The 15,100-nt window shown below is 42.9% G+C and overlaps 1 protein-coding gene across 8 annotated transcripts in view; it reads right to left on the minus strand.

The window, feature by feature from the left end:
* The window catches only part of PDPR (pyruvate dehydrogenase phosphatase regulatory subunit), a 90,361-nt gene that overhangs the window by 8,897 nt on the left and 66,364 nt on the right, over positions 1 to 15,100 (minus strand). For 5 of the 8 annotated variants that reach the window (XM_057712115.1, XM_057712116.1, XM_057712114.1 and 2 more), the window contains 8 exons: positions 14,580 to 14,735; positions 14,243 to 14,376; positions 13,721 to 13,869; positions 13,131 to 13,243; positions 11,898 to 11,992; positions 10,454 to 10,543; positions 4,019 to 4,201; positions 2,349 to 2,753 (listed from right to left, as the gene is read on the minus strand). In XM_057712115.1, the coding sequence (XP_057568098.1) occupies positions 2,349 to 2,753; positions 4,019 to 4,201; positions 10,454 to 10,543; positions 11,898 to 11,992; positions 13,131 to 13,243; positions 13,721 to 13,869; positions 14,243 to 14,376; positions 14,580 to 14,735 (1,325 nt within the window). Of the gene's footprint in view, positions 1 to 8; positions 664 to 2,348; positions 2,754 to 4,018; positions 4,202 to 10,453; positions 10,544 to 11,897; positions 11,993 to 13,130; positions 13,244 to 13,720; positions 13,870 to 14,242; positions 14,377 to 14,579; positions 14,736 to 15,100 lie in introns of those variants that run through there. The other 3 variants (XM_057712119.1, XM_057712118.1, XM_057712117.1) reach the window with 2 other exon arrangements.

The raw sequence follows: 15,100 nt of genomic DNA on the forward strand, positions 1-15,100 counted from the left end.
TGCGGTCCCAGTGCCCAAGTCATGGAAATGATGTAGAAATGAGGATGTTTTATCAACTGTGCTTGAGGCAGGAAAGAGTTTAGGACCCTTCAGTTTAGGACCAAATAGAGAAACCTACCAGATTCATATTGCCTGTATTTGAATGAACCAAAGGAGACTTTAAGGATGAATTGTAAAGTGCCAGAAGATAAATATGTAAATTTCAGGGTACTCAATAAACAAGTGATGCCCCCAGAATCTTTTTTTTTTTTTTTTTTTGGCACACGGGCTTAGTTGCTCCGTGGCATGTGGGATCTTCCTGGAGCTGGGATCGAACCCGTGACCTCTGCATTGTCAGGCGGATTCTTAACCACTGCACCACCTAGGAAGCCCCTACCCCCAGAATCTTAACATCAGTCTTAGAAGTGTGACCCCTATTTATGGACAAGATGTAATTTATGCATAAATCTAGAATTTTTGGATTCAACCCCAAATAATTTTTCATTTATAAAAATGACTTTGCAGTGGTGATACCTTTAGTTCTACATGTTTCCATCATCTTGGGTCAGTGGGCTCCCTGCTGGTAACACCTCCATTGGCCGGTGCCTGTTTCCTGCTCTCCCAAGTTTCACAGCTGCTGTTCACCGCTCTGCTCTCCAGCTGGGCAGCACCTCTCCTCTTTGCCTAGAAACAGCATCTCTCAGCTACTTAAATACACATTTGCACCAAAATACCAAGGCCCCCGACAGAATTCTAGTCACACACTCCTTCATTAAATCAATGAAGACCTCGTAAGAAGGTGGACACTAAAGTCAGTGATCAAGTAGGTAAACAGAAATCCGAGAAATGCCAGAGCAGGCAGACACCTGAGAATTGTAAGCTGCTCTAAAAAATGAAAGGATCTTCTTTAATATACTCATAGACCTATCAGGACTAATGCATCCAAGATACCAAGACAACAAAGGCTATGGTTAATTAAAATCTCTAGCAGCCATTTGTTTGCAAGGGGAAATTAAGTGTGGGGATGGATACCAGTCAGTGAGATCTAAGTTCCACCCTTAGAAAACAGAGACACTGCTTAAAAGTGTGCAGGGCCCTCTTACCCCAAGTCACTTTCTATTCCAGATGTGAAGAGATGGCTGCAAAGAGAAGATGGAAAGCAGACCTTGGGCTCAGGTAACATACACTCTCCACACTGGGAACTCTCAGTGGACCTGAGCAGGTCATCTCTATGTGGATCTGTCTCTTCTGTGTGGGGGAAGCAAAGCCTGGGGTTCCAGGAGCTCTCTTCAACTCCGCATGGCCACAAAGTTTAGTTACTCAACCAGGATGCTTGTCCTGCCTCCTCCGCCCTGTTCTAAAGGGAGAGAGCATGTGCTGAGCCAGTGGGCCTCCTGCAGAAGGGACACATGAGACTGAACTGAAAGTCACAGGCACTCAGAGAAGAGGAGTATCAAGGTGGGGTGACGGAACCGTGAGTAGCTGAAAGAAAAGCAGCACTGTTTCATAGAAAACTCAGCATTGCTAGAGCTGTACTTTGAGGTCAGACCCTTTCAGCTAGGAAAAGCAACACAAAAGGCAACATGGTCTTTCCCTTTCAAACACTGTAGCTTACTTGTTTACTCAGTTAAGTAAACTAAAACCCCCCTCATTATAGAGATTAGCAAGAGATGAAGAAAATTATAGGCAGGTGACCCTGGCCCAGTAGTCTGATAACTGGGTCAGCAGGGTGGCCCAGAATAGTCAACTGTTTTTCTCTGCTAAACCCCAGGTAACTAAACCCCAGGTAACGTCCACATGATGCCTCTCATCAGCGAGGTAGATGGTCATCCTCCTGCTAGAGGTATCAGGGTGCTGACCCACAGCACAAAGGAATAGGAGAAGGACCTGCCTGGCTGAAAGGCGTAAGCTTTTCCACACGGCTGTATCACAACAACCCGGCAGACAGCAACGTGGCAGAATTCACAGGTTATTCCGAGGAAACAGCCCCACGGAGATGGACTCTTACCCTGAGGCCTGCATACCTCCCTTGCTTCAAGACACAGCATTTGAAGTCAGGCTGTCACCGTAACCCACTTCCACAAGTGGAGTCTGCCCCAGTCCTGCCTTCCTGTCCCCAGAGGAACCTGAGAGGGGTGGAGGGACAGCCAGCCCAGAATGAGTATCAGGAGATGGGAAACTGCAGGAGGAAGGAGGAGAAGATGGAGGGACAAGAGAGGGTTCAAGGAAAAGTTTTAAAAGCTTAAAATTATATCAAGGAGATGAGAGGTGGGAAGCAAAGGTTAAGTCAGGAAGAAGGATGGGATCAGGAGGAGGAGAAAAGCTCCTAAGTGGATGAGAAGGTAGGAAGGTGGTGAGACCACCTGGCATTACTTCCCCTGCAAGTCACTTAGCTCCACAGCATCCTTTCGGCGCTTATGGGTGAAGAGGGAGGTGACTGGGTAGAGCTTGGCCTTGGCCTGGAACCGGTGCCCTGCAATGTCAATCTCATATTCTCCCCGGTTGATAAAATCTGCTGTCACCACCTGCTCTTCCCCAGTGTCCTCAGAAAAATTGTGCACGAAGCCCAGGCATACGTGGCGTTCCAGGGTGTAACCATAGGCGCTGCTGGTGGTCTTGCCCACGTACTGCCCATTTCGGTAAATGGGCTCCCCCCACCAGGGCCAAAGGTCCAGGTCTGTGTCGTGGTCGTCCAGGATGAACATAGTGAGGCGTTTGTACACCCCATTCTGTTTCTGCTGAAGCAGGGCATCTCGCCCAATGAAATCCATGCCCTAGGAAAGAGAGGCAGCACTGAGACAGCATCACCACTTGGGATCGGGTGTCGCTGTGGTGGACCACACACTCCCCACCACAACCCTGCAAGCTCTGGAGAGAGTGTTTCCCACCATGTGGAAAACTGCATTCACAATGTGAAAGACACCAGAGAATTTTTATAACACTGCAGGTACACCTCGTTGTCTTTTCTATTTTATAAACAGATTTCAATCACAACACCACACAGAACAAAAATAAGAAGAAAACAGTAAAAAATGCTTGCTAGAATTGTTTTAGAAAAATAACGTTTTTATATACTCTCAACAAAAAGTCCATGCATATATATCTGTATTCAACGCATAAATATTTACATATGCGTATGTACAAAAAAATAGGCTAAAATAAACTGTTAATGATTGTCTATAAGAAAAAAAATGAGTGTTTTTTTCCTTTTATATCAGAGAAAAAGAGTTACCTAACTGCTCAAAAAGAACACCAGAGATCTACTATACTGATAGGGAATGACTACTAAGATATTTTAAATGAATTTAAATGAAAAAAGCAAGGTGCAGGGACTTGCCTGGTGGTCCCGTGGTTGGGACTTAGCCTTCCAATGCAGGGGGTGTGGGTTTGATCCCTGGTGCCAAACATGCCGTGGGCCAAAAAACCAAAACATAAACCAGAAGCAATATTGTAACAATTCAACAAAATCTTTAAAAAAAAAAATGGTCCACATCAAAAACAAAAAAGCAAGGTGCAATATACCACGTATGTAGTATCCAGCCACCAAGGTTAAAAAAAGTGGTGGTGGGAAACTACTCATCTGTCTGCACTGCATGGAAGCTCTCTAAAAGGAGAGGCAGGACACTGCTGCTTCTGGTCAAGTTGGCAGTGGGATGAGGTGGCAATGAGACTTTCCATCCTCTTGAACGATGATTTAACAAAAACATCATTTTCATATATTAACTTTGAAAAGAAACAAAAAAATTAGGCAGCCGAGTGTGAAGTGACTCATTTGTACGTATACTCATGGCGTATTCATGAATCACCACAATCAACTCAGGAAAACTGCCCAGAAAGCAGTCGGTCTAAAGCAGAGCAGAGTGCCCCAGACAAGTGTCGTCTATTTGTTACATGTCTATAATAAGTGTTTTATCCCACAGATACATTCTGAGGTCGTAACACCTGCACACTTTTCCTCCCGCCTCGGCTCTACCTGTTCTCATGCAGGCTCCCTGCTCGGGAAGCTGCGGGCAGAGTGGAGGGCGCACAGGTACAATACCTTGTCTAACTTCACCCGAGACTCTCGTCCACATTCCAGGGGTGTGGTGAGTGTGTTCAAATCCTGACCCCAGAAAGCAAAAAACTTCTCAATTCGGAGACTGCGAAGAGCGTAATACCCAGCATTCCGGATTCCGTATTTCTGCCCGACACCCATCACTTCATTGTATACGTGCAGGGCATACTAGAGGGAGAGATGAGAGGTCAGTAACCAGCAGGCCTTCAGAGGTAAACATGGAATGTGCCTAGCAGTGCCTGACGGCTGACGCTGCCACCTGCCAAGGGAGAGGGTGGTCTGCCGTCCTCAGGAGCCTACACACAGCCCAGACTTAAGGTCCACAAAAACAGCACCCTTACCTTCTCACTTCTCTACAGTGTCCAGGATCTCAGTATACAACACTTATTACATAATAACACAGAAGCTTTCTCACCACTCAGTAAATGACCAATCTCATAACCACCTCTCCAACAGACACGTATCCTCCACCCGCTCTATTCTCTTGCCCCAGTTCCCTTATGCAGTGGCCTGTGCTGTGAAACAGGTGTTACACATAACTCTATGTGTGCATGCACAACTCTCATCTGTCACATGGATGATGACATATGTTAGAGACCTAGAGTGAGTCACAGAGGACCCCAAAAAGCAGAGCTCTCCTATCCGTGTCCCACAACATCCAGGCTCTCATGTTGTGTTGTTCTTGGCTCCAGACACGTTTAAGTATCAGATAACTTAAATGAACAGAAGTTTTCCAAATTGAAAGCAAATAATCTAAACGTACTCTATTAAGTCTAAAGCCCCAAAACAAACTACACTGTTTAAAAACTGTAAAGGTAAAACAGAGAAAACAAGACACAGAGGAATGAGAAAGACATACTGTGTAATCTCATATGTGAACTCTAAAAAACAACAACAACAACAAAACCAAAATAGTAACCAAACTCATAGACCAACAAGAGATCAGATTTGTGGTTATGGGTGGGTAGAGAGGTTGGGATTAGAGGAAGGTGGTCAAAAGGTACAAACTTAAACTTCCAGTTATAAGGTAAGTACTAAGGATGTAATGTACAACATGATGACTAGTTGACACTGCTGTATGACATACGAAAATTAAGAGTAAATCCTGAGAGTTCTTCTCATAAGGAAAAAAATTTTTTTTCCTTTTTATTGTATCTATATGAGATGATGGATGCTAACTAACCTTACTGTGGTAATCATTTCACAGTCTATGTGAGTCAATCCATTACACTGTCCACTTTAATCATCTACAATGATGTATGTAAATTCTCTCTCAATAAAACTGGGGGGGGGGGGGGAGACAAAAAAATCAGCTTCACTGGTATTGCAGTTCTTTATCCTGGCAATGCATGTAACTCTATAAACTGCACTACTGCAGCCGAACAGGCATCGACTGAACAGACCACTGTGGTCAAGACAACTTTAGATGTGGAAAAGCGAGTCTGAGTGATTGGGTACAACACAGCCTGTGGTGTGTGTGTAAGTGAAATACTGGAAATAGACAGCAAAGGTGGGAGGAGGAGACCAATGTGGCCTGGCTGGGAAATGAGAGTAAGAATGATCCGTATCTCGGGCAGGTTCAGTGTCTCAAGCTGAATGCTTTGTGCTTGAGTTAAGAGGAAGACAAAGGAGGAAAGATTTAAAGCAGGTGATTAGTCTTGGGCTAGAGGAGAAGAGCCAAAGGGAAAAGTGAGTCCCCACCATTTACTCATTTTCTCACTAGATGCCAGGGATTGAATGTGAACAAAACAACTGGCTACCTGCCACCATACTTTGGAAGGCATCTCATCCTAAGTATAAGCTTCTTGAGGACAAAAGCCAGCTTGAAAAGAACCCAAGCAGTTCACAAATTACTTCTTGGACTCATGGAAAACCATAAGAATGGGACCAGCCCAAGAAAATCAGGTAGAAAACAGGGCTGATGGGCTTGGCCAATTAATGACCTGAGAGTGGGTGGTAACACCTGAATGACCAGATGGCACTTCAGTTGATCCCTTTTCAGTACAGGCAAAACATCAGCTACATGCATATCAGCTCTTCTCAAATCATGAATAATCCCTTCACCTTAACATTGTTATAATATTTCTTAGTGTGGAAAAGCATATGAAATTTCATGGGCTGGTAAATCTGTGCTTCATTTAATAATTAAAAGGAAACCACAGGCTTCCTAGGTGGCGCAGTGGTTAAGAATCCGCCTGCCAATGCAGAGGTCACAGGTTTGATCCTAGCTCCAGGAAGATCCCACATGCTGCGGAGCAACTAAGCCCGTGTGCCAAAAAACAAAAAAAACAAAAAAAAAAACAAAAGGAAACCACAATAGCTTCCTCCACAAGAGGGCAGACAGCAGTATCAAGCAGTATCAGCAGCATTTTGTCTTGTGGAACTGAAAACCACAGCCACAGAAAGATAGAGAAAATGAAAAAGCAGAGGACTTTGTACCAGATGAAGGGACAGGATAAAGCCCCAGAAAAACAACTAAATGAAAAGGAGATAGGCACCCTTACAGAAAAAGAATTCAGAATAATGATGGTGAAGATGATCCAGGACTTTGAAAAAAGACTGGATGCAAAGATCGAAAACTTTACCAAAGACCTAGAAGAATTAAAGAACAAACAAACAGAGATATGCAACACAATAACGGAAATGAAAAATACACTAGAAGGAACCAAAAGCAGATTAACTGAGGCAGAAGGGCGAATAAGTGACCTGGAAGACAGAATGGTGATAATCACTGATGTGGAAAAGAATAAAGAAAAAAGAATGAAAAGAACTGAAGACAGCCTAAGAGACCTCTGGGACAATGTTAAACACACCAACATTCGCATTATAGGGGTCCCAAAAGGAGACGAGAGAGAGAAAGGACCTGAGAAAATACTGGAAGAGATTATAGTTGAAAACTTCCCTAACATGGGAAAGGAAATGGCTACCCAAGTCCAGGAAGCACAGAGAGTCCCAGGCAGGAGAAACCCAAGGAGAAACACGCCAAGACATATGGTAGTCAAATGGACAAAAATTAAAGACAGAGAAAAGTTATTAAAAGCAACAAGGGAAAAACGACAAATAACATACAAGGGAACTCCCATCAGGTTAACAGCTGATTTCTCAGCAGAAACTCTGCAAGCCAGAAGGGAGGGGCATGATATATTTCAAGTGATGACAGGGAAGAACCTACAACCAAGAATACTCTACCCAGCAAGGATCTCACTCAGATTCGAGGGAGAAATCAAAAGCTTTACAGACAAGCAACAGCTAAGAGAATTCAGCACCACCAAACCAGCCCTACAACAAATGCTAAAGGAACGACTCTAAGCAGGAAACAGAAGAGAAGAAAAGGACCTACAGAAACAACAACAAAACAATTAAGAAAATGGTACTAGGAACATACATATCAATAATTACCTTGAATGTAAATGGACTAAATGCACCAACCAGAAGACACAGACTGGCTGAATGGATACAAAAACAAGACCCATATATATGCTGTCTACAAGAGACCCACTTCAGACCTAGGGACACATAGAGACTGAAAGTGAGGGGATGAAAAAAGATATTCCATGCAAATGGAAATCAAAAGAAAGCTGGAGTAGCAATACTCATATCAGATAAAATAGACTTTAAAATAAAAAATGTTACAAGAGACAAGAAAGGACATTACATAAAGATCAAGGGATCCATCCAAGAAGAGGAGATAACAGTTATAAATATATATGCACCCAGTATAGGAGCACCTCAATACATAAGGCAAATGCTAACAACTATGAAAGAGGAAATGCAAGGCAGAGAGAGAGACACAGGTGTAGAGAACAAACACATGGACACCAAGTGGGGAATGCGGGGAGGGTTGCGGGGGGATGAATTGGGAGATTGGGATACCAAATTGTACACTCTAAATATATATATATATAAAAAGGAAACCAAACACCATGAGTAATATGACTAATGTCAAGAACACGACAAGGATGCTGAAGATCACTGCTAATTGTCACAACTGGACAGGGAATGAAAAGGCAGGAATAAAAATTGTTAAGAAACTAACAAAAACTATTATTGTTTATATGTGGTAAGACTAAACCCTAGAAATTCCAGAGAATCAACTAAAAAACAGCTATAAACAGTAAGATCATTTAGGAAGGAAATAGGTGAAAGCATTAATATATAGGGAAAAACTTTCATAAATCATAATCACTTAGAAGATACCAGAATAAAGACACTCTTCCCATTCACAACAGCAACACCACCAAAATATTACTCACATAAATTTAAGAAATGTATAGCATCTACATGAAGAAAAGTTCAAAATACCCCTGAAGGTCACCAAAAAAAAAAATCTGAATAAAAAAAGTATATTCTGATTATAAGAGTCAACACATATAAGAATGTCAATTTTTCCTAACTTACAAATGTAACACAATCCAAAAAATTAGGGTGTTTTTGTTTTAACTAGATGATTATAAAAGTTTATAAGGGAAAATAAGGAAAAAAGGAATTACTCTTTTCTAGAGTTTTCCAAGCTATGAGAGAGGATAAGCATTACCAAGTATTAAAATATATAATAAAGACTCAATAATTAAAACTATGATCCTGGATAGACAAACAGAACAGAATAAAAGTCCATAAATAAACCCAAATATATACAGAAACTTAGTATGTGATAAAGATAGAATCTCACAACAATTTGTCCTCTATTTTTTTGTTAGAAAAAAGTTTGATTCATAGCGCATAAAGTGTACCAAAAGACAGTGCAAAAGGTTGGAGCATTTAAATATTAAAAAACAAAAAACATGCAAACCCATAAGTAGCAACAACACAAACTATAAAAGTACCAGAAGAAAAGTGGAAAAAATTTTTAACTCTGGGGCCCCTTCTACATATCAAACTCTAGAAGCCACAAAAGATTGATCAATTCACCTAAAAAAAAAATTTTTTTTTGCAGCATATGAAACATATTCCATCATAAAAAATAAAATTTTAAAAACCCTTCTACATGGCAAAAAACACAACAAATCAAGACAAATGACACACGAAAAAATTTTTTATAACTTAATAGTAAGGACTGTCTGATTGAGAGAATGCCTAGAAACTGGGAAAAAAGACCAATACTTCAATACAAAAATGGGCAAAAGATACTGCTAGAACGTTCATTCATGCAACATTTATTAAGCATTTACTATGTACCGAGTATTTCTCTAACTGCGGGGGATACAGAAGTTAAATAGCCAAATACCCCTGCCTTCAGCAAACCTACATTTAAACAGGGTAATCTAATGAACAAAATGAAAATATATATTCTATGAGACAGTGGTAAGTACTCTGTAGAAAAATAAAACAGGGAAGGAGGCTAGGGAGGAGGGGGCCGGAGGCTACAACTTTAAATAAGGTCTCATCAAGAAGGTAAGGTGTGGGGACCTCTCAGGTGGTCCAGTGGTCAAGACTCTGAGCTTCCACTGCAGGGGATGTGCGTTCAATCCCTGGTTGGGGAACTAGGATTCCACAGGCCATGTGGCATGGCCAAAAATTTAAAAAATAATGGTAAAAGAATTAAAAAAAAAAAAAAAAAAGGTGAAGTGTGAAAGTGTGAATAACACCTGAAGCAGGTGTGGTTGTGAGCTTGGGAGGCTCTATGGGGGAAGGACATGCCAAGGAAAGGGGAAGGGCAAGTGGAAAGGCCCTGAGGCAGAAGCATGTCTAGCAAGGAGTGAGAGCTAGGAAGACAGGGTGAGATCAGGCGCAGCAGTGTGAAGGGCAGGCAGAGCTGTGTGGGCCCTGTGGGTGGGCTTTTACTCAGAGTGAGATGAGTTTTGAAAAGCAGCTCAATCTCTTGCATAAAACTGTCCCCATCAGCCCAAAGTTTGACAACTCTGTGCTGGTACAAGCAGTAAAGAAAAGGACTCGGAATTTTTTATAACAGCAAAGGACTAGAAACCCCATAAATGCCTATTAGTACTGGACTGGTTAAATAAAGTACAATTCAACTACATAATGGAATACGATATCACTTTAACAAACAAAGAAAAAAAGAAAAAGGAAGCTCTTTTTCTTTAGGTCTTGGTAGGGAAAGAGGTCTAAATTGTTAAGTAAAAAAAAAATCAAGATGAAGACTAGCAGGATGCTTTCACTTGTGTTTCTAAAAAACAGGGTGATGACTATGTCTTTGAACTTGCTTCCAAATGCACAAAAATCTCTGACGTGGTATAAACTATCAATTATATCACTGGTGGTGGCTGGTGGGAACTGGTCAGGTGGCACTGAATGCTTTTTAGAGGTTTTTATTTTTAAACCATGTAAATGTGTTACCTACACAAAAAAAGTATGTAACTTAGCAAAACTGTTGAAATCTCTTTAAGAGAGCCCACCTCAGCGGCCTCGGCCCAGGAAGCCGTGGAGCTGTAAGGCGCCAGCGCCCGCCCCCACGGCTCTCACCTCAATAGGGACGTAAAGCATGAAGCCCGGCTCGCCCGTGTGGGTCATGCTCATCACCCGGACCCCGGTCGCGTAGCCAACGCTCATCTCCTGCGGAAACAAAAGGCCATCCGGAAACTCCTCAGGGGAGGCGCGCCCTCCACGTTTATTAGGGGAATGGATGCCTGAGGTGACCCCTCTGCGCCCTGTGCTTGACCCTAAAGGAGATACGTGTGAATGAAAATATCTTCCTCAACACAGTCTGTTCCCAGGCACTGGGGTCCCTAGGAACAGAGCACAGCCTTTCCAATGCCTCTTCTCATGAACAGCTCCAGTTCGGGAGTGCCAGCCACGCTGCTAGAGGGAAGTGGAGGCAAAGTCTTTGACAAGCATGAAATACTTCTTTTTACGAAGTTCTGCTAAAGGTCTGTTTTAGTCAGGCACATTGGGAGCAATGAAGACCAGGCACATGTCTTCTCTGGTGGACCTGGCAGACAAGTCCTGGCTCCTACCCCACAGGAAAGGATGCCTGATGACCACAGAACATGGTTCACCTGCTACCTGGGGGCAGCAACTGGCTTCTCACGTTCAAAATGTGTCTCCAGCAGCTCAGTTACCCAAAAGGGGCCCCTGAGTCTATCGCTGTTCCTACGATGCGAAGTGGTAAGTCCCAGACGGCTCTAAAGCAGACTGTTTCCATGGGGATCAGGCATAGCGCAGTACGCTGTAGGCGCACACACGTGGCTCACTTCTTCAGGGAGCCAAGAATGTACTATGACGGGGTCGGCTGACAGCTAACAGCTTTAACTGTGCCATGGAGAAAAAGGAGAGCTGTAAAATCCTTAAGAGGTGAATCCTAACTTCAAAGAGCATCTCATCAGTAACTGTTCCAAAGCTCCTTGTTACAGGTTGCCAAAACACCTGTCTGTCTGGACCTCTCTAATCAGCTACTTCCCAGGGAGTATTCAGTTATTATTCCTTTTATTCAGTTACAATTTGTTTCACTCAGCTCTAGTTGCCAACTATAAGAAAGAAAATTACCTAAGTTGTTTAGGGATTCACCTAAACCATTTCTTACCTGAAGGAGCCACATACACAGAAGTTACTTTGCATATAGAAAAGAGGAAGCACTGCATGGAGAGAAGGGACCTGACCCTGACTGGTATTTTTTGGCATCAGTGTCATAATATCATAACTTAAAAATGTAATCCACTGCTACAGAAAGCAATAAATATATAGAACTAATATTCAGAGAAGTTAGGTCCATTTCAAAGATATCAATGTTTATTAAATAAGAAGACCACGAAGACTGAAAAAAAAAAGTGGACTTAGTCATTTTGTTTGCTTAATAAAAGTCAGAACACACTTTGTGGGTGTTAACACCATAGTGAGAACATGTAATTGCCATCTCTATAAAAGAAATACTCCCTGCTTATTTAAAAACTAGAACTTTACTAGTACCCACCTTGCAAAACAGACTTGGGAAATGGTCTGGAGTCACAGGGGCATAGGACAACTCAGACAGCACATCCACAGCTCGAGGACCAATAAGATTGAGGGCTAAACGGAAAAGAACAAGAGATGTCTGGCCGCTCCAGGTGAACAGCTGAGCTAATGGGAAAGGTCTGTTCTGGACTTGCTCACCTACGGCCAGGTCTGGGCAGCAAGACCATGAAAATGTTCCTTTGCTTAGGCAATCCTAGGATGGACCTTGATTCTGGCAAATACACTTCTCCTGACAGGGCTGCTACAAGATGCTACTGACTCCTGTCACGTGAGAGCCTGGCTAGCGTGCTGCCTCTTCCTGGGTACAAAGGAAGACAAAACTCAACAGCTTCCTTTGCAACTAGATTGGGATCATGAGGCCAGGGGACAGGAGCTCATTCCCAGGGCTGGCCATAACCCCCCTGCACAATTCCCGTTCTCCTTCCTCTTCCCAGTGTGGTTACATGATGGAAAAAGCCCCAAACCCAAATTAGTACCAGGGGAGCCCTGAGGAGGGCTGCCCACTCTGCTTGGATTCTGTCACATCTGTGACACGGCTGAGCTAATTACATATCAAATGCCCTCAAATGGACTAGAAAACAGCCTTGCTTCAATAAGCTTCTATAGTTTTCCAATCTGGTAGCAAGAAGGTAATCATGTTTGTTACCACAATGAATTGAGGATGAGGGCTTGGTGGAGGCGAGGGGCACGGGTCCGTTAAATGAGAGGTAGGGAGGGGTTAAAGCTGGAATCAGGTGGCAGAAGAGGAGGGACTGCTCCCTGAAAGGACTGCTGAGGAAGAGATAATCAGGAAATTAAGTTATCTATCCTTAAAAATTATTTACTCATTAAAAAGAAAAAAAACTAAGGGGAAATTTTGAAGAAAATAATACTCAGGTAATAAATATAAAAATACTTTAAAAATGAGTGACTCATTCATTCAACAAATACTTGCACTCCAGTATGCTGGCTGTAGGGGGCACAGCAGTGAACAAAGAACCTGAAGCACTAACTCATTCCACACTTCACTTATAAAAAAGTGGGGAAGCATCAGAGATTAATTTTCCACGACCAGGAGCCTCTTCCAAGCTTCTAATTCTGACACTCATTTTTGAATATCAGATAGAGAAAAGGCAAATGGAGAAGACAAATCTAGATCAACTCAGATCAGCTGGCCTTTCCTCGCTCAGCTGACCCCAGAGGGCCCCCTTACCAGTGTATTTCCAGGTGACGTCCTCCAGAATCAGGTTGCTGTCTTCCGGCATGTACTTCTTAAGCCAGGCCCAACAATGGACCTGCTGGTCAGTTGGAGAAATCATGAAGAAACTGAAAGTAAGACCCAAAAGTAATCAAAACCGGCAGCAAAAAAATGATCAGGAAGCAGTAAGTTCTCAGCTAGCTTCAAAGCAACGAATAGAACACTGGTGAATGATCTCTTCGCTTTTAGGGAAGGCCAACAGCACATGCGCCTAGGATATACCACATAATGACAAAGCAGAAGATTCTGGCTCCCTGCTGGTGCCAAGAAATTATACAGCTCTACTAACATAAGGCATCTTCTCCCAGTAGAGTAACTAATTCTTCCACACTGTGTTTTACATAATCTAGTAGGTTTCTTTTTTTTTTTTTCTGGTGGAATTTTGTGTGTGTGTGCTGGGTTGCTAATTCACTGGCCATGAGTTAATGAAATGTTTTTTCGTCCTCAGTGTTTTTAGGTTTCCTGGAGAAGGGGGCTGAGTGCTCAGCTCCACCATGGCCATTAGGGACCAGTGTGCAGAGGGAGCAGTGCATTGGCCGGCTCACCTGCGCTTGCTCAGCCGTGCTATGCTGCAGTCGTTTTCGTACCCTCCACCCTCGTTGAGCATGCCGGTATGCACGATGTGGCCCACGGGCACGTCAAGGTCGTTGGAGAAGAGATACTGGAGAATTTCTATTGCCTGATCCCCAGTGGACTATAGGATTAAGGAATGAAGCAGAGAGAACGAACATAAGAACCTCTGGCCGGTAATTCAGCCTGACGAGCAAGGTCACTTGCTGAGAAAATTGAATTAGCTGGTGCTCATGCAACAGTATTTGCAGATTTACTCCACTGCAAGGAGCTCCAGGGAAAGCTAGCTATTGATTCTAATGACAGATAAGCCTCTGCAAGCAGATAAAGAATCAGAAACAAAGAACTAAAAATTCCAGAAAATGTTATAATACAGGTGAAGCACTAAAATACACCAGAGTTCTTACAGAATCTGTTTTGAAGTGAGATGAAAAACCAGAGGGATTCAATAAATATGCAAGTTTCCAAATCTGTTCTTTTGGTTCCCAAATACTTACTGTTATTTCAAACTTAGTGAAAGAGGACATGTCAATGACACACACGGCCTCCTTACAGCACTTGACTTCGGACTCCACAATCTCAAACCAGTCCGGCTTGTAGAAAGTCTTGCTCTGCTCCAAGGCCAGGAGGTCTACAGGGCAGAGAAAACCAAAGGAAGACAGAAAAGGAGGGGATTTGTACTGGTGAGCTTCCTTGATAGCTTAGTAAGGTATAACAGGTTTTTATTATTTATTCTCCCAGGAAGACAGTCTAGCTATATACATTTAAAAACAAGGTTTACTATTTTTAGGACAGAAAAAAAAAAGTGAACAAAATAAGAGTGTGCCTTCTTACCCTTGTCTGGGGGCACGAAGTACTTTGGCCTCTCGAATCCATGTTTCTCCATCCACCTGGCTCCTTGTGCGTCCAGCCGGTCATAGAGAGGAGATGTGCGTAACTGCCTTCCAGTCTGGAAGTCCCAACGGGGAACCTTCAGATCGTACAGCAGAGCTAGGAGAGTGAAGAGCAGTCTATGAAAGCCCTAGCCACAGAGCTGAGCATCAATATCGACGAGACTCTGGAGTTGCTACTATTCAAAAAAACATGCTTTCCAGGCTGCTATAGCCTAATTTGCCAAATAGTACCCAGTGTGACAGAATGTTCCAGAAGAAAGGATCACAGTGCAAGAGCTGGTATCGCTCCTCCATTGAATAATATAGCTGTGAGTCACATAACAACTCTAGATCTTTGTTTATAATTACTGTTCCGAATTAGCAGGTAGAAACAGTGGGAGAAAGGTCACAGTTCTAAACCTTGTTAAGCTCCGAGCAGAGACGAATGTTATGTCTAAGGGAACACAGGTGGTTACAAAGTGT

This window comes from Hippopotamus amphibius, chromosome 16, assembly GCF_030028045.1.
Source record: "Hippopotamus amphibius kiboko isolate mHipAmp2 chromosome 16, mHipAmp2.hap2, whole genome shotgun sequence".
NCBI classification, from domain to species: Eukaryota; Metazoa; Chordata; class Mammalia; order Artiodactyla; family Hippopotamidae; genus Hippopotamus; species Hippopotamus amphibius.